Below are 25,750 nucleotides of genomic sequence, written 5' to 3'. Positions count from 1 at the left end.
CTTCCAGAGGAAAACAAAACAAAACAAAACAAGCGGTATGGCCGCAGCCCGGGGGCGGGCAGCGGGGCCCCGGGGGCGGCGCCGCCGAGGCAGGTGCCTCCCTCCGCGGCCACGGCAGGGCCGCCGCCGCCGCTGCCACGTCAGGGGAGTTTCCCGGGGCGAGGCGGGCCGGGCCCGGCCTTCTTCCTCCTCCTCCTCCTCCTCGTCGCTCGTCCCCCGCTGCCGGAGCCGCGGCGCCCGCCGCCATGGAGGGCCGCTACAACCTCAAGAACCCCGGTAAGGCCGCGGGCAGGGCCGGGGCGGCGCAGCGGGGATCGCCCGGCGGCCGAAGGGCTTGGGAGGAAGCGGGGCTCGGTGCGGGTCGCTCCCCGCCGGCACCCGCCGCTGTTATTGGGGCCGAGCCGCAGCCGCCTCCTCTCCTCTCCCCAGCCCGGCTCGGCTCGGCCCCGCAGCCCGGTGCCTTGGGGCCGGGCTCTGCCCTTGCTCCCCCTGCCCGCCGTCGGGCAGCAGGTGCTGCCAGCCCCGGGGATGGCGGCTTTGTCCCGGAGCCCTGCCGCCGTGGGGGGAGGCGGGGAGGGACTCAGCGCCGCGGTGACTTGGGCTTGACCGATGCAAATGGCAGGCTTGTTGACACCACATTGCTCCTGGGTGATGGACCTGTTGCTAAATTGTGTCTTCTGCCCCCTCCCTCCTCCTCCTCCTCACGCCCAGGTTGCATAACTGAGCGATGGGGAGCACGGAGCGAGCGGTGCGCGCCTTGCATTTATACAACAACACACCAGGAAGGCACAGTTTTCTCTTCCCTCCCATATGCTGGACGTGTTGGCGGTGTGAACTGACAAGGCCACACAAACACGCTCACCAGTTGTGGTTTGCCACGTCACTGGGAACGGTGGCGATAACCTCTGTGATGTGCCCGTGGGAGCTGGGTGAAGAGGGCAAATATTTGTGGTTTCGCTTGGAGGTGTTTTTCCCCTCTGCTGTTACGAGCTCCTCTTGTTTTCAAGTGAAAATTCCCTTTGCTGAAATCGATTTTCGCCACCTGCGCAGCTCTATGGCAGACAAACCTCACTTGGGACAGGCAAATGATTCATACAGTGGGTCGATACCGCTTCCCCAAGTCAAACGTGCTCCGCGGCATATGGACGGTGAAGGTCTATACAAAGTCTGTACAAAGCTTGTTTGATAACTCACTTCAATATTCACTTAATATGTTGAAGTTTTTCATTAGAAATATAGGAAAAAGGTATTCAATACCAAAAAGATTCAAAATAAATCTTGTTTCTTCAACTGTTGTTAGCCTTTAAAATGAGTTGACTTGGTTGTATATAGCCATTCCCCTTAGCCTACCACTTCTTTTTGCTAACCAGCTAGATATGCATATGCAGTTATTTAATACTTCTGTTTGTTTTACAGATTTGTTATGGTTAAATGTGCATTGTAATATCTATTTTTACAATTGCCGTTCATCTGAAGGCTGAAGATAGAAATGTAGACTGCTCTAACCTTAAGGTGGCTTTAACTAATGTAAACATAGTGAAATACTTAATAACAAATCCACCCTGTTTACCATTTCAAATAGTGGAAGAAAATAACTGCTCTGTACCTGCACGAGAGGCTTTGCCTGTTGAAATCTGCTTTTGGACTTGAGCAAACTCTGATTCCAGATGGTGACTTCTGCCTGCTCCGTAGTTTTAAAGAGAGCAAATACTACCTACAATGTTTAGTATTTAGTATGGTACTTTAACAGTTATGGTAGTTTTTTAAAAAATCGAGTACAATCAGAGAAAAACATTTTAAATAGGAAAACTTTGTTAGCAGAAACCTGTCCTTTTGTTGATCTTCTTAAGTCAGATTCTGCTGTAAAGCTGTGACACGAGGTGAAGTTCTTCAGCGGTGACATGTGGCTGCGTGGGCACCACTTCTGCGAGTAGGTGTGCTAGACTGGGTTCGTGAACAAATGTGCTTCCAGATAGACTACATAAAGAGCACCATTGCTATGCAATTTTGTCTTGCTGCTGGCTGCTGCTCGCCCATATATTCATCTCCTTCCTTGTCAGGGTTCCTCCAGTAGATGTTAGTTCATCCCAGCGCATCTACAAGACGGTGCCTCTCCACGAGGCAAATCAAGTTGTTCCATGCCCGCTGCCTCTCTGCAGAGTGCTGCAGATGCTCTGGCACTTCTGCCTTATCCAGAGCCGTGTGGCGTGACCGCTGTGGGTCTGGGTTTGGGGTGCTGGTGTGCAAAGCCACCGCTGGCTTCTCTCGGTCACCCTGTTAGGGCAAGGCAGTATGGAGGCGTTCAGCATTCACCTGAAGCTCTCTCCTCCCACCGTTAATTTTTGGAAGAGTAAAAATTTCACACACTGTACTTCAGGGGTCTTGGTATTGCTTCAGCAAGGCAAAGCTTTTTAAGGTTTTGCTTCATATTTTTATTTCTATTCTTGGCACTTCTAAAAGTGCAAGCTATTTTCTCTCTTTAGGATTCCGGAATGGATTAGTCAGTGTATATCAGCCTGCTACCGTATGGCCGATAAACCTCTCCCACCAGTATTAAAGCTCTGCTGACTAAAGGACGGACTTCATCCTCTTCATGCTTCAGGAACAGCCCTGTTTCTGAAATTTGTAAGACAGCTACTTGGAATAAGCGCTTTACTCTTTCCAAACGCTGTGACCCTTAGGCTGCTGCAAGGCGGACACCAACTCTTGTAGTCGCGCTTTTGTAGCGACAGGAGTCCTCGGCCTCCTCTTTCACGTGGGGTGTTACCAGGCGTCTCGGCAGGTATTAGCACTGATACGTATGAGGAATTAGAAACAGCTGCTCACACAGAGCCTACAAAGAACAGAGATTGTTTTGTTTTGTTTTCAGTGTGTTTGTATTTGTTTTTAGCAGACTTTCGTTATCTCAAAGCTGCCTGGTGGGGCTGCTGAGGGTCTGGGGAGAGCAAATGGGGCGTACGTACGTCCTGCATTTGCCCAGGGACAGTGCCTGTGCATCCTGGGCGTGCAGGGAACACAGTGTGCCTAGATTGTGATCCTCTTATCCATCATCTTTATTATGCTTGCTGCAGGGTAAATAAACGCTTTTCCTATGAACTGTACATTTCTCTCCAGTCTATACTTTTGACAAGTAAGGAGTATTCCCCGCCGCCAAGTGTGCATCGGTTCTTTGTTCGTAACAACCAGTCAATAGGAAATAGCCAGTGGGTGCTGTCCTGCTAAGTATCTTCTGTGAATGAAATAAAGATTGATTTTTAGAAAAATAGAAGGTTTAATGGACATTAAAATTTGATTAAAGCTGAAGACATTGTTTGATCTTAGTGTGTTCAACCAGCATCTTAAATTTGATAGACTTTATCCTGCTTTGTGTTACGTTGACTGAACGGTTTTGAAATGTAGCTGCAGAAAAAGTGCTGTACCAGGCAGACAAAGAATAAAGGTCCGTCCTTCCTGAGGGCGAGGGCAAGGAGAGAGTAGTTTAGTTAAAAGTACTCCTTTCTTTTTTTTTTTTTTCTTCTAAATACTTTGTATGAGTGCAGGAGCCTTGTGGGCCTTGGGAAGGATGTATCTGAGGGCCTGGAGATGTAAAGCAGCCGGCTGGCTTCTTGGCAAATGGTGTTTCTTGGCAAGTGGTGCTTCCGTTTGTTGTTGTAGCAAAAGTTTAAGCAGCTGTCAAACTGGGTTTTAAAATAAAAGCGATTTTGGAACCTGTGGCTGCTCCAGACAATTGTTACAGCTCCGCAGTTGCACATTTCAGTCTTCTAATACTTTTTTCTATTATCTCGAAAGATCAGCATAAAATGGGAACTTCTCTAACAGAGAACATAGCAGAAGCAGCACATGATGCAAGCAGACCCGATTGTCTCCGTTTGCTTTTATTTAGACAGAGGAGTGTGATTTCTGTAATACAGTGTTAGAGAAATTGCTTTCCATAGATTAAGATGTTTAGATGAATGTTGAAACTGTGGTAGATTTCAGTTAGAGATGACTGTAAAATGGTGATGCTGTGTGCTTGAGACCACCTTTTTAATTCCTTCTTTATTTTGCCCATTCCTCCATCGCTGGAGGATGAAGGTTTGATAAGGTGGTCACTGGTGCTATGGGAAGAGTTGTTAGCTTTATGGGTTGCTTCTACTGTTGGCTTTCTTGTTCAAGAAGACTGAAAATGTGGAAGTCCTTGTATGTAAACGAGCTTTGGTCTGATGCAAGTATGTGGTTTTTTTTTCCCCTCCTGTTGCTGAGTTTTCAGACTGAAGATTTGTGGTCCACTGTCTCATGATAGACCGAGGCAGCGGGAAGTGCTTTGGAGAAGAGCATTAAAGAAACAGAATACGTAGTATATTCATTCTCCTCATCAGTGGTTTAAGGACTTGGCCACCTGTTTTCCAGGAATTTGGTTTTTGGATGATGTGAGAAGAGCTCACGTGTCCCCATCACAAAGAAGTTCCACGTATCTTAGTGTTTAGGAAACTTTAAATGCGGTCTTGATTCAAGACTAAGTGACTATATAAACTGCCATGCAAAGTTTACGTGTTAAGTGATGTTTTTGTGAAATGACATACAAAAATATTTACAGGAGCTCAAAAACCTAGTTGAAGACAGATGTGAACTCAGAAGGGATAAGAAGAATGGGGGGAAAACGAATAGGGACAAAGAACGTAGAGGTGGAGGACAAAAGCGTTAGTAATGTGCAGTGCACTTTGAAGTCTGGTAACTTAGTTTTATTTCTAGAGTAGATGCTATTTGGCACTATTCTGCAAAAGGATTATAATTTTTATTTCAGGGTACTTTGTCTCCTGTCCCTTTTTCCCCTTTTATTGCATTTTAATTCACTACGATCATGTATCATTCACATATTTTAAGCTGTCCAGGAAAATGACATCTGTAAGGGAGCAGGTAGCACGCAGTTATCTGGTGACACTGTGCAGGTAGCAGGTGTGAACCTGTCGCTGTCTCCTTACGTGTAGTTGTAATAAACCAGCTTCTAGAGAGTACAAACACTAAAAGCTATGATTAAAACTATGATTCTCCATAATAAACAGCTGTCATAGAAGTATTTCATAACTCTCCGGCCTGGAAAGCCGGATATAAGAGTCAAATGTGACTCTTTGCTTTAAATGCTTTCCTGGTGCTTGTTTAGTGACCACACCACTTAGTGATCTTTTATTTTTTTAACTTAAAATGTGAAAGCTCATTGAGTGTTGTTGTCTTACAAGAAATCCTGTGTACTTAACAAACACACAAATTTGGTTCGTGCAGTAAAAAATGAGCCAGGATTAGTGTTTGTGCAGTGGAACCGCCAACTGACCTCACTGATATTTTTCCATTTAGCTGAAATTCAACTTGCCTTTAGCAACTTGGCTACTCTTTTCCCTACAAATACAGAATGATTGAACGCAGGGGCTCAAATGTGCCCTGGGGGCTATGGGAGCCCACTCAGGAGGTGGCACTGTGGGCGTTGGGCTCTGAAGTCCCTTGGTGATGGCCCTGGGACAGGGTGCTGTGGGGGGAAAAAGCAGCTGGTTTTAAAAGGACTTTCCCAAAACATCATCGATCTAAAATTCATCGAGCAGTTTTGATGAAATATGCTCTTGGATTCTGCTAATGCTATTTTCTCTTATTATTTTCTAATACTATTTTTCTCGTTGTAGGTTGTGGTGGTGTTAATAGACGCACAGGCAATGAAAATGACCTGCGTTTTGCTAATAGGTTAAGTGGGCTCGAGGTAGTTCTAAAACCCTTCATCCCAGAGACATTTTATAGGACTCCTAGTCATAAAGTTAATTGGAAACCTTGGATTTGATAAGTAAATTACACCTTACCTATGTTGTCTTGGTCAGCAGAGCCGTTGAAAACCAAAGATTGCTTTTTCTGTATTTCTCCTGCGTAGACCTCTAAATCTCATTAAAAATGGAAAAAAAAATTTATAGCTGCCATAAGACAAAAACAAAACAGAAAAAGTAGGCAGCATTTCCTGAAGCAGTAAAAGCTATTAGATTGTTTTATTTCTCCTTTTCCAGATCAGGTAAGTCAACTTGAAAGATTGAGATCCCTAGCTTTATGCCAGCTATTTTTGGTTCCTTGCTTTATTTGTCTATGTACATTTTTTTTTTCTTCCCCAAACAGAAGAACGGAAAATGGGTAGAATTAACTGGCTGCTATCCATTTGAGGAAGATAATGTCACATGCAAGCCTGATCACAAACACAGACTTGTTTCACTGACGATCTGAATGTTAGAGGCAGTTGGAACTGAATTACTTGGATCACATTTTCTGGACTTTCACTGAGGAAAAATGTGCTGACTTCATTATGTGAAAATAAATCTTTTTGCACTGTTATGTATTATTTGCATTAATATAACACGGTGATCTTGGTCAGCTCAGTTGATTGCCCTGCATATCTTCATTGATAATGTAAGAGTGAGGTAAAATTCCACCTTGTTAAATACAGAGCTTTGTTTTGTTAAGAGTCTGCTGTAAGGCTAAATATAATTGCTTTATTTTAAGGCTATCTTTATTTTCACAATAGCAGGAAAATATTACACCTTATTTTTACAAATCTAAGATGAATACCGCCAATGTTCAAATCCCATCCTTTCTTTAAGCAGTAATATTTGCATTTAGGAAGGCTGATCATTTGGTTATTTTTATTTTTTTGTACAGAGTATTTTCCTGGGCTACTGGGTGCAGACTATTCTAAATGGACAAAATATCAGGAGTGCGTGAATGTGACTTCAGGGCAGGTCCAGGAGAAGCCACTGTATGGAAGAGAAGTTGTGGGATGGCTTAAACATCCCAGGAAGTAGGATTTGACCAGGACACATCTTTTTGACAGAAATAAATCTGCAAGTCATTAAGTCATACATGTGTACATCACACAAATTTTGCTTGTTAACTGTGTTATCGCCCCCCCCCCCCCAAAAAAAAAAAAGCTAGTGATGGTTTTTGACTTGATGACAGTTTGCAATTTTTATTTTGAATGGATCCAAAATGTTCTCATTTTTCAGAATTGCCACTGCCAAACTTTTACTTGGATGACTCAGTGTGATTTCATGTGGGCTGAAATGCCGCGTTTTGCATCACAATTCTTTTTAACGAAGCTTGGATGAGTGTCATGTACTTGTTGCAGGCAGACTTTGGAAATGATTTTCATTTTTTCCATTGCGGTTTCCATTAGCCAAAGGAGGGGCTGTGTTCGTGAATACAGCAACTTGTATTTAACAAATTTAGTGGGTTTGAAAAACATTACATTCCATGTTTTCAGGATGAATCTTTGTTGATCAAGCCAGATCTGTGCAACTTGCGTTGACATTTCTCAACCATGTGGAAATACACGTGCTGCTTTTTCGTAAGACGTGTTGTTTAATATTGAAAACTTCATATGAGCAAATTATCTCTATAGTATACAAAAGCTAAATGATATATTTTGGTGTATTTCATGTTCAAAGGGTAGAGCAGTATTTCAGGTTCTTTCTGATATATTTTATGCAGGTTTGTTAAAATAGAATATCTGTAGCCTGGCGTATGTTTTCAAAACAAACAAACAAAACTATGCTTTAAACTGCTTATGGTTTTGAATTCTGCCTACCAGGAGCCCAGCTGCTTGCAGTCCACACCTGGCAGCCGTGTTGGTCTTCTCATGGTTTTCTTTTGGTCTTTCTTCTTCTTTTGGTCTTCTCCTGGTTTTTCTTGATGGGATTTGCTCCCACATCAGCTCAGCTGATGTCTTCCACTTTATTTTTTTCAATTTGTGAAGGGAAGTATCCAGACAGACCTTCTCTGGTCTAGGCTGATTTTTTTCTTATTCCTCACTAACGAACTGGTAAACCTCATTACAGATGAAAGAGCCAAGTTGTTCTTGGTGGATCCCAGCCACTGTTGCCTGCGGCATGACCTCATGGGTTCTGCAGGGCTTTATCGATGCCTCCTGATGGCAGTGGCAGAAGGAGGAGAGCTGGCAGCAGCCAATTCCCGCGTAGTCCGTTTGCTTTTTGGGCTGTAAGACGTGAAATTCTCAAACTTTGTGCTGTTATTTGTAGCTGTCAGGCAGTGCAAATAAATAAAAGGACTTTTCACAGTAAATTGAAATTAAAATGACTCTGTTGGAAGGTTAGAGTAGCTTCACTCGTAGCATCAGGAAAATCCATGGAGTTGGCTTTGTAAATCAGAGTTATGGTTCACTTGTAGTGTTACCAAAGGCTGTTGTTAAAAGGGAATTTGGGCAGTCTTTCTCCTTCTTTGTATTTAGGTAATTATACAAGTGAGAGGGACATCTATGGTTTGAATTGAACATGGGTGATGGAGTAAGGGTTCCTGTTCCCATTATAGCTTCTTAATGAGTTAATAGGTATTTAGGTATTTTCTTCTTTTTTTTTTTTTCAATAAGTAGGGGATAGTAAGGATGTTCTACCTAACCTCATTCATGAGGTGGCATATCCTTCAGTTTCTTGTCTGTGGTTGTTGTGTTTAGTCTGCTTTTCAATTTGGCTGAGTTTATTAGGAGTTAATGCATGATGCTCACGAGAGCACCTGGCTGGACAAGTGATGAGACAAAACCATACTGAAGGGAAAGGAAAAAGGTGATGCAGAAAATACAGATGATGCTGGTGATTCCGTTTTAGAAGGTTGGAGAGGGTAACTAAAGAGTATGCCGAATTTAGGATAGAAAAATACTTTCGTGTCCAACTGCAGTAGTAGGTTCAAATTACAAAGACATGGGTCAGTTTTTTCTAGCTGGGCATATACGTTTTCAAATGCAGTATAAAACCACATCTCCTCGTGCTACTGATGTGATGGTTTTTCTCAAATCTGACTGTCACCTTTTTTGGATTAATTAAGGGACTAGTCATGTAACAGTCATGAGAGGTGTCAGGAAAAAGCTTGTTACGATAAAATAATAGGTTTGGTGGTCATGTACATCTTGTATTTAAATACTGAAACTCTGTCAATGACATTTGTTTTTCCTTCAATCTTCGGTGCAATTAATAATATAATGCTGCTTTAGTCACGGTGTTAAGGTGTTTCTTTGAGAAACTTTGAGACCATGCAGCATATTTTTCATAACTCTGTACTACATGACTCATTTAAAAGATTTATTCAGTGTGAGTAATCGATATTGTGTCTTGGATTATTAACTCCAGTGAAGAGCATGATGTGAGTTGAAAAAACTTAGCTGAAAGGAGCTCTTCAGGAAATGTTTACGCATTTTTGTGTGCAGTATGCATTAATTTTCTTCTGTATTTTCATCTTCTGTGCTTTCTCTTTTTCAGCTGTCAAACGTTTGATGAAGGAGGCTGCAGAACTGAAGGATCCTACAGATCATTATCATGCACAGCCTTTGGAGGTTTGTTTCTCCATGTGTTTACAGGCACTTGTAATGAGGCTGTGTAATGTATACTATATGTTCTCTGTATGCATATGTATTTAAAACTTGATGTTTAGATACATGCTTGAAGCTGGTAGCATGTTTCTAGGTGCTATAAAATATATGTTGTTATTGACTAGCTTTTGTTATTATTGACTAGTTTTGGTCTGTGACTTGTTTTCCACTTTCTGAGGTGAAACTTAAGGTCTAGTTCATGCTATTGTAATTTAAATGAAAGTCTTATTTTGGGGGTTAGAACATTGGCTTACTGGGAAGAGAACAGTGACAGATGATGGGAAATGCTGGAAATGTCAACGGTTCCCTTCCATCCTTGAAAAAGTTACAGCTAGATGGGCAGTCACAGCCATGTGATACCAATGTTCAGCATAAGTTACGAGATCTCACTCGCCAGCAGCAAGCTTCATTGGACTCCTGTGGTAACAGTAAGAATTGTTCTGTTTGCAAATATTCAAGTTGTGAGCATCCCAAGATCTGATGCACAAAACCAAACGCAGAATCCCCAAGAAATAATACTTAAGGATAAGTTGTTTACATGTCCAATGAAAGTGTTCCAAACTCTACTGTTGCAGTAAGGTAAGGTAGCTGTTACAAAAGTCTTTGTGGAGAAACAAACAAGGATAGAAGTTCTCTGGGACCTGAGTTGCCTTGGGCACAGAAGGGACCTTGACAGGGGAGGCTGTTAATGTTCTTACTTGGAGTGGGCTTCTTCTCAGTTCTGTAGAAACTATTATTCAATGGGGCAAAGACCAAGTTTATTTGTCTCGGAATATGTCCTTTATTTGTCTCGGAATATTCCATCTGTCAGGGAATAAAACTCTTGTCATAACTGGTGCAAGTAGTATGAAGACCTTGAATGATGAATTTGAATTTCCCAACAAAGGCCTTTTGTAAGAAAACTACCAGGAAGCTACACCATTTATCCTTGTAGGCAAAATCTTTGTACACTGTTGGTTGTCTTACCCTCCATTTGATTCTGTTTTCTTAAAACTTGCTGTTTGTTGCTTCTTTAGCCTGTCCTTGTTGCAAGAAAATGGTGATTAGATGTCTACTTCTTTGACATGTTTATTTTTGTGGGCATTTTAGGATAATCTTTTTGAATGGCACTTTACTGTTAGAGGCCCTCCAGATTCAGATTTCGACGGAGGAATTTATCACGGGCGAATAGTATTACCACCTGAATATCCTATGAAACCACCAAGCATTATTTTGCTGACGGTAAGACGTTTACTAGTCTTTTTTTTTTTTTAAACATAATTAATTGGTTTTACCTTAGGTATCACAGAGAGGTTCCAGTACTTAAGGAAACATTATTTTTGTAAGAAAGTTACAGTTAACACTGCCAATTTAATACCAGAAGTCTTTCAAGGTGTTCAAGAATGTAATATCAGAAGTCTTTCAAGATTTTGGTGTTCTGTTATTACATGAAACTTGGCACCTAGTCTTCCCCAAGACTAACACTAATCGCTGATGTGGATGTTGAAACTTTCTGTTGCCTCCTTGGGCCCTCTTGGTCTCTCCTGGCATGTGTAAGGCAGACCTATGGTATGGGTAAAGGCCTGTAGTTCTGTCTAGTTTCACGGACCTATAGCTTTGCAGGCTCTCCACATGTGTGTGGATTAAAGGAGTAACAGGCAAGCCATTGTGTTGCATTGGGACATATGAGGTATCAGTTAAGGGTCCCTTCATGCATGAATAGAGGCAAATGGCAAACTTCTTTGTTCAAAAAGCCAAATGCCATTTTTGTGAGGTTGTCAGTGATACAATTGTCAAGTATTGTTGGTATATAGACTTACTTGATGATCATTTTTATAACTTATACAAAAAAAAAAATCAAGCACATTTTATTATATCCTTATTTTTCCTTTAAAGGCCAATGGCAGGTTTGAAGTGGGGAAGAAAATTTGTTTAAGCATCTCAGGGCATCATCCTGAAACATGGCAGCCTTCATGGAGTAGTAAGTAACAAATTGCTTGGAAAATGTTACCCGGGCTGAGCAACTAGATCTTTAAACTGAAAAATAATACTACAGTACAACTTCGCCGATAGTTCATGCATCAAGCAAACTAATTCTTAGTGATGTAAAGCAGAACTCCTCTTGTGTGCTTCCCTGAATTCTAAGAAACCCTGGAATTACTGTTCTTCTGGTCTTCACTGAGGAGTGAGCAGAAATAACACTTTGTGCTTTTGCATGCGTTAATTGATTTATTTGCATTGATTTATTTGACAAAGCCCAACTGAATTAGAAGCTAATGATTCTATTGTCAGGATTTTTTTATTATTACGGTATTAGAAGAATAAATGGAAATTACATTGATACTGCAAATGTTAAGAAGAACTGAAAGATTATCACCCCCACTTTGAGTAAGAATATAGGATGCAAGTTCTGTTGCTGGTGCTCCACCACCTGCACACTTACATTAATATCTGCCTTACCATTTTTCTTTGGAGCCCATTTCTGAAGTTTTGAACTGTAATCTTTATGCAGCATTTTTGTAACAACTTAGCTTTCCTTCTCCGTGTTGGCTGATGGGAATATAAGACCTTAATTTTCATTTATAATTTGAAGCTCAAAAAAAGAATTCTTGTTCCATATAAAACAAACAGAAAAGCCAACAGTGCTGCTTGTATGAAGTTCAGACTGCTCTTTTGGACAAAGTGAAGTTTTGTGGGCAGAACTGCAACTTTTTCTTAGTGAGTGTAGAGTAAGATGAAGTAACCATTGTTTCTGCAACCTTATTTGTATCTCTGTTTCCCAATTTTAGTAAGAACAGCTTTACTAGCCATTATTGGATTTATGCCAACCAAAGGTGAAGGTGCAATAGGATCTCTAGATTATACACCAGAAGAAAGAAGAGCTCTTGCAAAGAAGTAAGCACTAATTTTGTTACTTTGGGTACATACTTACGTATTATCTTTTACAGTAAGGCATTGAGTAAATAGGAAAAGTCACTTCAAGACTGTTCTCTCACATTCATTTTAAATTAAAAGACAAAAAAAAAAAAAAGCTTTGTGCCTTGTATCTGTATTCTTTTCCTGAATATTGTGCAAGCTCAGAACTTACAGTCAATTAAATACTTTGAGAGGGCTGTGTTCCTGCCAACGTTGTGTGGTCAAATTAGAGGTTCATCTCTAATTCATTCTTTAGAGATATAATTAATACTATGATACAGTGGTAATTGTGCTGCGGAAGGAAAATAAATGTGATGGAGGTGATAGTTAGTGTGAGAGATGGAGAAAACAAACATAATAATGAGGCCTCGTTTCCCTCAAGTACATAATGAAACAGCAACAACAAAAAATCTGAAGTAACAGCTTCTGAATAATTTTAGGAAATTAATCACAAATCTAATTTTAAGTTACAATGAAACGATTAGCTTGGTGGACAAGGGAAGAGCAGCAGATGTTGTCTATCTTGACTGTAGCAAGGCTTTTGGTGCTATCTTCCTTAATATCCTCATAGAGGAATATCACGAAGCACAGCCTAGGTAAGTGTGCAGTGAGGTGGGCTGAGAACTGACTGATCCGCGTGGCTCAAAGGACTTGTGATCAGGTGTATAAAGTCCAGCTGGAGGCCAGTCGCTGCTGGTGTACCCAGGGGTTGATACTGGGACCGGCGCTATTCAGCATCGTTAATGACCTGTATGATGGGTCAGAGTACACCCTCGGCAAGTCTGCAGACAGTACGGAACTGGGAGGAGTGTCTGATATCGCAGAGGGTTGTGCTGCCATCCAGAGGGACCTGGACAGGCTAGAGGAGTGAGCTGAGGGGAATCTCATGAAGTTCAACAAATAAATGTAAAGTCCTGCTCCTGGGGAGGAATAACCCCATGTGCTAGTACGTGCTGGGGGCCAACTGACTGGAGAGCAGCCTGGCAGGAAAAGTATTGCAGGTCACGGTGGACACCAAGTTGACCATGAGATAGCAAAGTGCCCTTGCAGCAAAGAAGGCCTAGCAACCTTCTGGGTTGAATTAGGATGAGCATTGCCAGCAGGTTGAGGAAGGTGATCCTTTTTGCTCAGCGCTGGTGAGACTCATTTGGAGCACTGGGTCCAGGCTGGGGCTGTGTCCAGGTCAGGATACAAGATAGGTACGGAATTAACTGGATTGGGTTCGGTGGCAGGCTGTGAAGATGACTGAGGGGCTGGAATATGTTTCGTACGAAGAGAGACTGAGGGAGCTGAGGCTGTTCAGCCTGGAGAAGAAAAGGCTCAGTGGGATGTTAGCAATGTGCACAAATATCTGAAGAGAGGGTGTAAAGAAGGCATAGCCAGGCTCTTTTCAGTGACTGCGTAAGAGGGAGTGGGCAGAAATGGAGAACCATGAAATTCAATTTGAGTGCAAGAAAACACTTTTCTGTTTTAAGGGTGGTCAGACACTGGCACAGGTCATCCAGAGAGGTTGTGGAATCCTTATCAAACTTCGAGGTATTCAAAACATGACTGGAAATGGACTTGGGCAAATAATTTTACTTGACCTTATTTCTAGCAAGGAAGCTGAACTAAATGATCACCAGGGCTCTAGTGCCTTGTTTTGCTGTCAGATGCAAGCTTATTCCACCTGTACTCTGAGCTAATCAGAAGCTGCAGCACGGCACTGTGTCAAAGCTAATAAACCCTGCATAGGGTTTATAAACCTGTAGGGTTTATTGGGTCGGTCCAGGTAGTATGATAACAAGTGTATTTCTGGTCAGCATGAAGAGCTGCCTTCAGCATGTCCTATAGACAAATTTGTGTGCAAGAGTAAAGGTAATGCTCTAGCAGAAGTTGAAACTCCTGGACTTGAGGTGCAAACTCCTGAGTAATATTTGTAATAATAGTTAACTTTTTATAATATACACTTCTAATTTGCTTTATATCTAAAATAAGTTTTAACATAGTTAAAATTTATTAATATAGTACTAGGTAGTCGTAATATGTAGGTAAGCTAATGTTTTCCTAAACGTTGGAGGGAATATGTATTTATGATGTAGACTATTCTTAATACAATTTTTCAAGGTAATGCATTTTGGGAGGGGGTAAAGGTACTTTTAAGCTACTGGTCTTGAAACTACTTATCTTTCTGTGGATTGTTTTGCAAATAGTTTGCTTAAGCAAGCACACGAGAAGATTGAGAACATCTCATTCTGAGCTATGTCATTTTGTGGCCAGGTCACAAGACTTCTGTTGTGAAATGTGTGGCACATCTATGAAGACAGCCCTCTTACCACTAACATCAGGAAGTGGGTCAAGCCAGGCGGACAAGGAGGCTAAAGAACTTGCCAGACAAATTAGCTTCAAGGTGTAGTAACTGTTTAAAATTTCTTTCTCTGCTGTACAGAATGTGAAAAAAAAAATGTGGAGGAAAAATTTGTAAATTGAGGGAAACGCGTTATTTTATAAACCTTCACAAATCACTATATGGAAACCTGTTTTTTTTAGGACAGACTGAAAGAGAAAAATGAAAGTAGATCTCTGTGAATGTGACAATGAATAAACTGTGCATCTCAAGCAGAGATTGACTATTCATAATTTCAGAGGTGACCACTATGATAAGAACTGCATATATTGGTTTTAGTTCCATGTTTTTAGTCACTAATAACATGATTAAATTCTCCGAACTTAGTTTTATCATAAATATGTTAGGAAAGTTTGGGCAAAGCTAACCTATTTTTTTTTCCTTTGTGATTTTTTTTTTCTTTTGGCTTATGAAAGGAATAAAACATATTCCTACTGAAAAATGGTTGCAAATTCTTTTTGAACTACTCTGCAGATGAAGATACTGAAAGTTGAACTCTGGTATGAAAGTGACTCTTAACCAAAAATGTATTCTCTAGCTTGTGTTTCAGTAAAATTAAGGTTTGTTTAGCCAAATATGTGCCTTAGAAAATTGCATGTCTTGCATGCACAGTGTTGTTTTTTCATTGGGGTTTCCACTAAAGTTGTCATTCTTCCACTAAGGAAGGGTGCTGTGCATGAAGGCAGGGATCTACAATGAAACATAATATGACAATGTGGCATTGGTGCAGAATGCATCCTTGCTCAGGGCGGGAGTGCTAGTATGTCCCTTTTATTGCCAGTGTTTTTCTAACGCTGTTCCAAAGACTGTGTTTTTTGTGTTCCCTGAGAATGAAGATTGCCTGCTCCTAAGCATCACTGCCAATTCTGCAGGATCTGTGTGTTCCTTTGTGATCTCACATCTACACATGTTGACGTGGTTAAGTCTGTGTGTACTACTGCTTATGATAAAAACACTTCAAAATATTTTTACAAGGATGAGGAACTACAGACACAGTTTTCAAGCTGAGCTACCCAGAGAAACAATTGGGACTTAACTGCTCTTGGCTTCTTTACAATATATAAGGGTTAAAAAGTGTAGCATTGTTTTTTGTTTAAGCACTGCTAATCTTCATCCCAGAAATATTAGATATATCTAAGTATAATTTCTTTTTTAAGAAAACTCATACTTCATACCTTTTTCATATTTAAAATTAAACACTTAAGGGCATCAGTCTCTAAAGAATATTGATGCATTCCATGTATCCACATGTTTATCTCCTAAGAGAAAGCATTCGATGAGGGAACAATGAACAAAAATTCAGGTTTCTACAATCTTTTTGCAATCTTTCATTCTGTTTTGTTTTAATACTAGGCAAATTAGTCCTCTTCACTGGGTGCTCTTTCCCTCCTTTTTTCAAGTCAGTTTTTTAAGCTTCCTACCTTCTTTGCTTTGCTTGGCTTTGTGATGTTTTGCGATGTTTAACATTTATGTGTTGTTAGACCGAGATGTACAACTTATGAATTTGTAGCAAAATAATAGTATGAATAAGTAGCAAGGAATACAAAAGTTTTCAGTAATTTGGACATATTTCTTACCAATTTAAGGGGTAAGATTTTCACATCAAATTGCCAGTTGGATGTATAATTAGGTGAGCTTTTCTACTAGCAACATATTGGCAGTGTCTGCATTATCTTCATCCTTACAGAAGAGGTTCCCTAACTTTCTTAGATGATCCTGGGATTATAAGAAATTCTTTCATACCAGCCTTACAACTTTTTTTAAATGCTTGTGATTGGTATTGGGAAAGAAATGTGAAATTCAGGAGGGGGGGGAAAAGGCATTTCCTAATTAGTTTTTCTGCTGCTTTGAGCTTCCACAATTGTTTCTCTGTTTCAATAGAGAATTACAATTTTTATCAGAATTACGCTGACTTGCAAAATGTTTTGTGCATTTCTTGTACATTTTAGATGTTATATACCATAAATTCCAGTCCAATGAAAGAAAAAATAAAAGATATGACTAATAGCATTTGTATTTCTGTAAAACATTATGGTGTATCTACATGGTGCCATCACAAGGCATACTCTGTAGTAGAATTTATTCTCCATCCACCCTAATTATGTTTAAATATGTTGATCTTTCCTTGAGGTCTGTGTTCTCTCTAGCTTTTCCAGAAGCAGAGGTAAGAGGCTCCAGCAGAGGCTGGAGAAAAGAGAGACTAGTTTGGAAAAAAATTTCATTTTGGGAAACTTTGGAGTACCTTTTTTTTTTTAATTTTAGTATTATTTTTAGTTATAAAAATAAAATATTTTTATTTATATTTTTGAATTTAAGTATTATATTTAGCATACTAGACTTAAACCTTTCATAAACTAATAAATCAAATGCATGCTGCAGTGCACATGCTTTACAGAGATTAACAGAAAAGATTAAATGAACTTTTTCTTGGAAAAAGCAGAGGTACTAAGAAGAGTGGTCACAAGTTTGAGGAAAGGAAGCAGCAACTAGACATCGGAAAAGAAGATTCACCATGTGGGTTGTCAAATGCTGGAGCACACGGCCTGAAGTTGCTGTGATATCTCCAGGTTTGGAGATGCTCCAAACTTGAGTGGGCTTGACCCTACTTTGAGGAAGGAATGGGACCAGGTGATGTCCAGAGGTCCTTTCCAGCCTAAATTATTCCATGATTCTGTGTTGATTTGGTTTGGCTCACATTTGAGTCGTAATTTGCACTGTCCTAATATTAGTGTTGATAGTAGATCAGTGCAAAAGGAAGTATTTTTAAATCTTTAAATCTTCAGATCATTTCAGTGACATAGTATTTCAGGAAAATCAGAAACATATATCAAGAAACAGGGAATTTAATCCCCTCTCTCTCCTCCCCCCAGATAGTAAAGTGGAAGAATATTATCCTGTGATCTTATTAGCTTATCTACATAATTGGTTTGTTTCTAATATACTGTTTGTATTTCTTAGTAGCATTACTTACATCTGTATTTGAAGAAAGGTACTAGTTTTTAGATTTGGAATTGTAATTTTTGCAAAAAATAAAATAAAATCCAGATAAACATGATCTGAGCGGTGTAACACTACTCCTGAGGGAGAAAGACTAGTTTGCTGATTAAAAACTGACCTGGTCCTGTGCCCCTCCTCCTATTTTTTTTAGTTAAATTTGGATATGTATATGTTGTAAAGTGTTTCGGTTCAGGACTATGATGTGATGTCCTTCTCCATTCCAAAGGGATTAATGCAAGCAAGTATATTGTTCTAGCAAGAGTGTTGTTAATGATCCTCTATGTGTCACTATAGGTCTATCAATGTCTCAAATTTCCAAAAGCATGAGGCCTAAACTCTGGGAATTGGTGCTTATTAGACATTTTCTAAATCATATAATACAGTATTATTAAGACTTGTATTTTTACTTTAACTTTTGTGCTGAAACTTAAGTATTGAAAGCTGAGTTATGGCTGCCTGACCCAGAATCAGGCCACACATGTGCACCCATTTTGACTCTGAGGCAATTTTGGTATTAGAACCACTATAGATGCATTAACATAGCACGCACCTGAGGCTAATTATCCCTGCTGAGAAACAGGCTATATTTGTCCACACATGACAGCATTAGTCAGCCCTTACTTAAGGATCATGAGAAACAGGAGTTTTAATAAGGTTGTTATTTCTGGCATAATTTTGTCCTGGATGTTCTGAATAATTTTTTTAGCTCCATTCATTTGTGTTTTTTTAATGTTACACCCATTATTATGTACAAACAAATAGAACAACAAATGCAAAATTGAACTGGGATATTGTCTAAACTGCTGTTTGTTCATCTATAGTGTTTTTTCTTAAGAGTTAGATTTTCTTAAACCTGATGATGAGTTGAAATGCAGTTGACGTACTTGATCACTTCAGTAAATCTTACGTTCAGCATGCCCTAGAATGGACATTCCAAGAAAAGCCAAGTCTGTTTGGAGTAATTTTGATCTCGCCTCTGAAGTGCATTTATGTACTATTCCTTGTAGGCAGAAGTCAATTCATCGAGGAAGTCAGATGCTGAACCTTCAAACTCATCAGGGTTGAACCGCTCTGCCACTTCACCTGAGCCCCAGCAGGATGGTGCAGCTCGAGCATTCCAGGATCCAGCCAGTGCAATGGTACGGTCCGTGTTTGAGCTTTATCAATGCAAGTATGTGCATAGTCTGAACACGAAATCTGTACTATTAAGCTGATAGGAGGCTTCATCGAGAGTGTGTAGTCCATATGTTTCTTGTAAAATTTCTGCATCTCTATAAAGACTTTAGCAAATGGTATGCTGCTTTTGACAATAGAGATCTTTTGTTTTCACTTTTCTTCTTTTAAAAAACAAACATCAAATAACTTTCTTTTATCCATTCGTATTCCCAGTAGATCCTTTAATGTATGGGGTAACACTTCATTAAAGTATTATGGTGTCTTAGGTACTACTTACCCTCTGCATAATAGATCACAGATGTTTTTCAATAGAATTCTTAGCTAGAGGCAAAAGCTGCTGCAGTGATAATTTGTAGCCTTTAAATATTAAGAATATCTTCCTGCTTTTATGGTCTAAGTAAATTTGACTAAAATATTCTTACTGTTTGAAGTAAATGATATGAGATTCAAGTCTTAATACCGCTAGGTGTAGGGTTTACATAATAGATTTGGAAGTGACCGAGGCCTGGTAGTGGGCCAAGGCAGCTGCTGTTACGACTGTGGTGAATGCAATCTAAATTCACTGATAAATTGCAGACAAATCCCAGCTAAGCTGTGTTTTTTAGAGAGGATGGGGCTGCAGATTGGTTAAAAAAACTAAAACACGTCAAATAACGTCAGACCATCTGTTGCATGTTTGCAACATATTCTCAAGCTATGTAGAAATATAAACATGCTAATAGCAGACGTTTTTTTTCCACAAGAAGGATTTTTTCAGATTGTTCAGGATTTAATAAACCATTTTGTTTTATTCTTCTCAATACAAATCCTAGCTAATACTGTAGAACGAGCCAAAATACCAAAGCATCAGTAGCATTTTCTTGAGGGAGGGGAAAAGAAAAGAGAGACTTCAGAAAAGGTTAATTTTGCTTACTCCCATTTCTGAGAACAGTTTCATTCAATTATGCTGGTCTAATAAGTGATGATGAACTTAATTTACAGCAGAACAGTCCTATGTGAAATGAAAGCTTTAAACATCATAGTAATGTATTTAAAATGTTTGTCATAGACTTTAAACAATGAGGAAGCAGATTAATGTTTTAAGGGATCAGAACGTCACTGTTTCATAAGCGTTACTTGAGTTTGAAGAAATACCTGTTTCTCTGAGTTGGGTACTCTACACACTAAAGCGTACAGAAATCTGCCCATAGTACGTATGGGCCAGAGGCCTTGATCTGCTTATCGGCATGAAAGTGTCCATGCAAGTCTCAGGTTCTTTCTACGCAGCTGGGCTTCTTGCATGTATAAATTTCATTTAAGTTGGTGGTTCTTCTGGAGAGGCCTAATTCTGCCTTGTTAAGTTGAAAGTCACAGATGGGGGCAACATCAAAACTGTTTCTTTTCTCTTTTTGGATAAAATGTTTACCACTTGCTGCACAAATGCATATTTAATTAAAAGGTATTGGAGAAAAATTGCTGTTGTGAACTTGAAATCTATGCACTTTAAATAATAAAAAGAGTGGAGGCAGACCCAATGCTAAATCCTTGAATTATCTTGGGTAATTCTTTTTGATATAGTAGATGTAATATGCATAACTCTGAAGTTATGGGACCTTAACGTCCTGTTACACACTATGAAGGGGGAAAAAAGTTGCAGTAATCAAGCAGGAGGAATGGAGTATTGCCTGTGTTGTGTTATCTTTCTTCTGCTCTTGGGACACTTACAACAGATAGATGCTAAGGAAAGGGTCTAACGGTAGGTGAAGAGGTGAAAATCAGCAGGCTAGGTTTTACACTAGGAAAACAATCTCCTACAGACTGCTTCATGGGTGAGTTTGCTCTTTTCTGCAGCAATTGTCTGTTCTGTGATTTTTGCCTTTAAGCTACTTGAACGGACAGAGGGTTTTGCAGTGAAGTAATAGCAAGGATTTTGTGAGCACAGTGATGCTTTTTCTGGAGTAGGTTTAGCTGAATTCTTGTGTGCAAGAGTAATCAGAAGTGGTGTGGCTCTCTGGCATGGGCACTGCTTTGTCTGCTCCCACTCTTCTGCGCAGGGCTCTTACTGCTGAAGAAAGAATTTCTCATTCCATCAGAAGAAAAGATGTTTTGAATTGACTTCCCCTTCCTTCAGGAATATAGCATACTAACGAACCACCAAGACTTAAAATATTTCACAGTTAAGCATGGGTTTTAGGTTTTGAAACTTAATTTGACATAGTACTTTTGTTTTAGTAATGGCAATTATTTATATTAACGGCAACACTAGCATATGTCTCCTGTGTATGTGTTATTTTGCCATACCAATAGCCAGTATTTTGATGCCACACTTAAAATTACTACCTTGTGTTCTTTGGCCTGCTCTCAAGCTATAAATGAAGTACGTTCCCAGTGTAGTGTCAAGTGTATGTTTCCTGAGTTCCTGTCATCTAAAAAGCAGATGGAGGGATAGAGGTTGTCTCTCCAGTGCAACGTGTGGAGATGAAGATAGCTTTTCACCTAATACTGTGTACTTGTGAGGAGTGTAAAGCCAATGCAGAATGGTCTGACAAAACGCCTCTGACTAGGCTACTCCAGAAAATGTGCATACTTTAAAAAAAATAAATAAAAATCAGTAGTTTTTGATGTCCGCTCAGGGCAAAGTAATGGTAGATTACTCCCATTTGAGTTTTCAGACTGCAAGCAAGGTACTGCTGGAAGTTGACGTGATGAAAGTACTTGCCCTTTTCATTAAGAAAACGGGATTCTACCACATCTGACAAAAGAATGATTTTGAGGTAAGGTATAGTAGATAGTCAGCTCAGACTCAGCTACAGATGGCCACCTGCCATCCCAGTGACCACCTAAATGTCAGCGTGCATGCTCTCATTGCAGTTTGTGGGACTGCTCGGTGGAGGCTGGAGAGTGGTGCAGCTCTCTGAGCGACAGAGGCTGGCACCTAACCCGAGAGAGGGATATCCCATACCCTGTGAGGTCACGCTAAGAAATAAAACTTGGGGAAGTGGACGGATGAAAAAGTTACGTCGCTATGAAAGGTTTGAGGTCCTGCTTCCCAGTATGTGGTTGAACATTGCTTGCCGATGGGAAGCAGAGAACGACTGTCTTCTCCTTTTGCTTCTGTGTGGCCTTTGCTTTTTCTCTTTTCCTTTAGTTAAACTGCTCCGTATCTCAACCCACAAGATTTTCTCCTTCTTTCTTGTGTTGTTTTCTCCCCCTTTCCTTCTGAGGAATGAGAGGGGGAGAGCTGTGTGGTGGAGCTGAGCTGCCCGTCGGTTATTAAACCACCCCAGCTGCTTGTGATGTTCTTGGCTGTCTCTGCTGATAAAACCCCAGGTGGAAATGAATCCATTTAAACATATTTTTCTTTGAAGCAACCCAGGCTGCTTGTTTGCTTGGGCGGGAGACCTGTGTAAACAGGCAAGCTGTCAAATGTGGCAAGTAATTACGTCAGTACTTTATTGCTGATAATAAACAGTGGGAAATACTGGTGATGAGTAGGAAGGAAAGGAAGGTCTCTTCCTTGGGCTAGTTAAATCACTCACCAGGTGACAGTTTGAAGATTTTTTTTTCCCCCCGTGTACAGAGTATGTGGCCAGAGAGTCAGGGGACTTCGTGTGGTGTACTGTCTCATGCATCACCAAACGTGATACTCAGCTGAGGACATTCCCTCTCTGGCAGGTGTGGGAAGGGTATCTTTTGTGGTCATAGCAGGTCATGTGCCAAAACAGTGCTTAAGGTTACGGATACTGTGTCATTAAAAGGCTTTTGCTTGGAAGCAAACAAAATGTCCTGAATTCCCTTTTTGCCTGCTGTAATGATAACCCTTTTTTATTGGGGGGGGGGGAAGCTACTTTTGCAAATAGTTACAGATTGGATTACAAGGAATTACCTGCAATCTGCTTTGAGAAGTGAAAAGAAGACATTATGTATAATAGATTTGTATTATATATATAAAGTTATGTCAGCTGCCTTCCTGTTTCAAGAATTAAACGTTTTGACAGAGTTCAATTTTAATTTCCAACAGCTGTGCAGTGTCACTGTTTTAATGCTTTGATGTTGCAAGTTTGAGCCTTTCAGCATCAGAAGCAGGATCAGACCAGTGGAATACCAGAACCCATGGCTTCAACCTTACAAACCAAAAGATGATTCTTTTTTAGGATGAGTCTCTCCTGAGCTGAGTAACAGCTGCTGTCGCTTATTTTGTCGCTGCCTGTGGTGGCAGCCCAACCTGTGACCAGTAGAGGGCAATAGGTGTGCGCATGCATAGGTACAGAGCTCTGTGACGGGTGCAGGGATCTGCTGGGCGTTTTGTGTTCAGGGGTTTTGGTTTGTGTTTTGCTTTCCCGGTGATGGCGATGAGAGCAGAACCCAGCTGTTCACAGGAAGCAGTGCTTAATTACAGTCCTCTGGACTTATAACTCTGGACTCCTTCTTACATTGTCCTCCCCAACTTGTTTCCTCTGCAGTGTAGGTGAGATTACAAATCTTCAGAGACTTTATGGTCTGGAGGATTACTAAAGATCTGTTGAACTGCAAGGAGTTAAGCAAATTTTAGACAAAGATATTTGACGTATCTTGATTTGAAACTATTCTAGAATTCAAATATTGCTTGACAGGCTTTCTTCAGACTTCTCATGTCCGTAGGACTGCTAATTAGGAGCTTGAAATAGAGTTCTTCTCAAGGTTGTTACATACTTCAATTTTGTCCTTACACTAACAGTAATAGCAGTTATCTTATAACTACTAGTGACGTTTTTATCAGACTTTCAAGTATTAAGAATTATCTGGAGAGTATATTTTAGTTCTGATGATTTTATTCATCAGTTCATGTACTGTTTTGCCTCAACTCTTCGTGTTTCTTTTTTCAGTCTGAAACTCAGAGCAGCAGCGCAGCGTCCAGTCAAGAGCGTGCTCCATCGGTGTCCACTAATACGTCTCTGAGCCCCCGGCAGCGCCGTGCCCAGCAGCAGAGTCAGAGACGGGCTCCGTCTTCGACCGACTTCAATCGGGTACAGCAGCCAAGAGTCAACGCCAACCATACCGGATCAACTGTTCTGATCGTCCTTCTGACTTTTGCGCTGGCAGCTCTTATATTTCGAAGAATATGTTTGGCTAATGAGTATATATTTGAGTTATAGGGTTGTTTCTCCCATAAGACCCGTGACTTGAAGGCTTCATTGAACATTCTGTATTGGGTTTGACTTAAGAACTGTTTACAAAAATTACTTTTGTATTTACGTGAAAGTCCTTATGAATGTTAATGTACCTACAGATACATTACTTGTAAGAAAAGAAAAGTCTGTTTAACTACAGCAAGTGTTAATTTAGTGCCCACAATATTCTTGGAGAAACAGTGTGGTGGAATAGTAAGGTTAAGGCATGTGTGAGGGGAGTCAGTTTCAGTAATTTATTAACTAGAAAAAGACAGTTTAAAAAAGTGGTTGATTCACTTTTTTTTTTAAATAGAACATAAATGCAGTTAATGACCCAATCTAAGTTAGTATAATATCTAACCTTGGAGACAGAATTAAGAAATGAAACACTACGATGTGTTTGGGCCCCAGTGAGCTCTTAATTTAGAGGGGATACAGTTTTGTAACCACGTTTGTTTACCGTGACACATTTCTAGTTGGTTGGGACACATAAATTGGTTGAGATTCTGGTTTGCGTGTATGAAAGGGGGAAAGGAGTAGGGGAGGTTAGAAGGGGCCAGAAAACTATTTGCATTATTTTGATTTTTATTTTTTTGGAAATAAGATTCGATAATCTTATTTGCAAGATTTGAATGTCCTCTTCTAATACTCTCAAATGTATATCTTGCTTTTTTTAAAATTTGAAGATTATATAAACATGTCTATTCTTGCAATAGTTATAAATATGTAATATAATTATTTACCCAGAGCTATTGTCTTTTAATTATACCAGAAATATACATAAGGCATTAAACTGAATGTTTCATATGTGGTTTTATTTCTTAGAGAAAATTTAAACGTTATTATACTTAAACTCTCATATATGTGAACTTGCTTAAGAGAATATTTATTAAAACCTTGGTAGTAATAAACTGTTTCAAGCCAATCTTTGGTTATGTTTCAGCTATCACAGGGGTTTTATTTGTTTTGTTTCAGTAGTTTGTAACCTGGAATCAGTATTGGGCCCAGAGGCTTTCTGTATTACCGGTTTATTAAAAATAAATAACGGTTAAGATATTCATGAATGCTGTGAAATCGTATATTTGGGCAGTAGACTGAAAATTGTTAAGGTTTTAAGAGGGTTTGTCTGTGGAATCTTAAGTATTGCGGTGAAGTAGAAGAAAGCAATCAGTGGAATAATTTTCCACCTGTGTTCTGATTTTAATGCACTCTAGAATGTTTATTTAAAAGACAGTGGAATTTAGCTGATCTTTTTTTGTTGTTGTAAATAACACTGAGTTAAGCTAGATTTTCATCGTGATTCTGAGAAAGTATTTATTAAAGCTACCTACACCTCTCCTAGATTTTGTTAAATGTAGTGTGTATTAGTGTTTTGAAACGTTAAAGTAGCTGTAACAACTTCTAAAATAAGTAAAGCCCATTCTGTGTTTTAAGAGGGGTTATTGAAATCTAAAATTAAAAAACAACAACTTTTCTTGGCACTTGTGGATTGCTGATAGTCCTGTTTGTGGAACAAAGATTTAAAAAAAAAGGTTTTATTAAACAGTTCACATTCCACTGCAGAACAGCTTGCTGTCCTATATGTACGTGAAGTGTTTGTATATTTATTTTGTTAGAAATGTTTTTTTCAACAAAATTACAGGTCCCATAGCCTCTTAAAATAAAAGTACTGTACTTCCTAGTTGGTTTGTTGTTTGAGTACCTGCTCCATTCAAGAATGGCAAACATGGGCTCACAGGAGAGTGCTGTGAAAGAGGTCGGGCACACAAAACAGCAGTGCTGGGTTTT

General features: G+C 39.8%; 1 protein-coding gene across 1 annotated transcript; it reads left to right on the top strand.

Annotated features, from left to right (window-relative positions):
- Positions 1 to 68: 68 nt before the first annotated feature.
- On the top strand, positions 69 to 25,643 carry UBE2J1 (ubiquitin conjugating enzyme E2 J1). The gene is made up of 8 exons (XM_083830884.1): positions 69 to 276; positions 9,270 to 9,343; positions 10,469 to 10,600; positions 11,255 to 11,339; positions 12,148 to 12,253; positions 14,534 to 14,663; positions 18,665 to 18,796; positions 23,678 to 25,643. The coding sequence occupies exons 1-8, from the start codon at positions 246 to 248 to the stop codon at positions 23,945 to 23,947; spliced, it is 960 nt and encodes a 319-aa protein (XP_083687010.1). The 5' UTR covers positions 69 to 245; the 3' UTR covers positions 23,948 to 25,643.
- Positions 25,644 to 25,750: the final 107 nt, after the last annotated feature.

The sequence above is a fragment of the Anser anser genome (genome assembly GCF_964211835.1).
Source record: "Anser anser genome assembly, chromosome: 3".
Classification (NCBI taxonomy): Eukaryota; Metazoa; Chordata; class Aves; order Anseriformes; family Anatidae; genus Anser; species Anser anser.
Note: the sequence above shows the minus strand (reverse complement) of the source record. Positions and strands in the feature narration are given on the sequence as shown.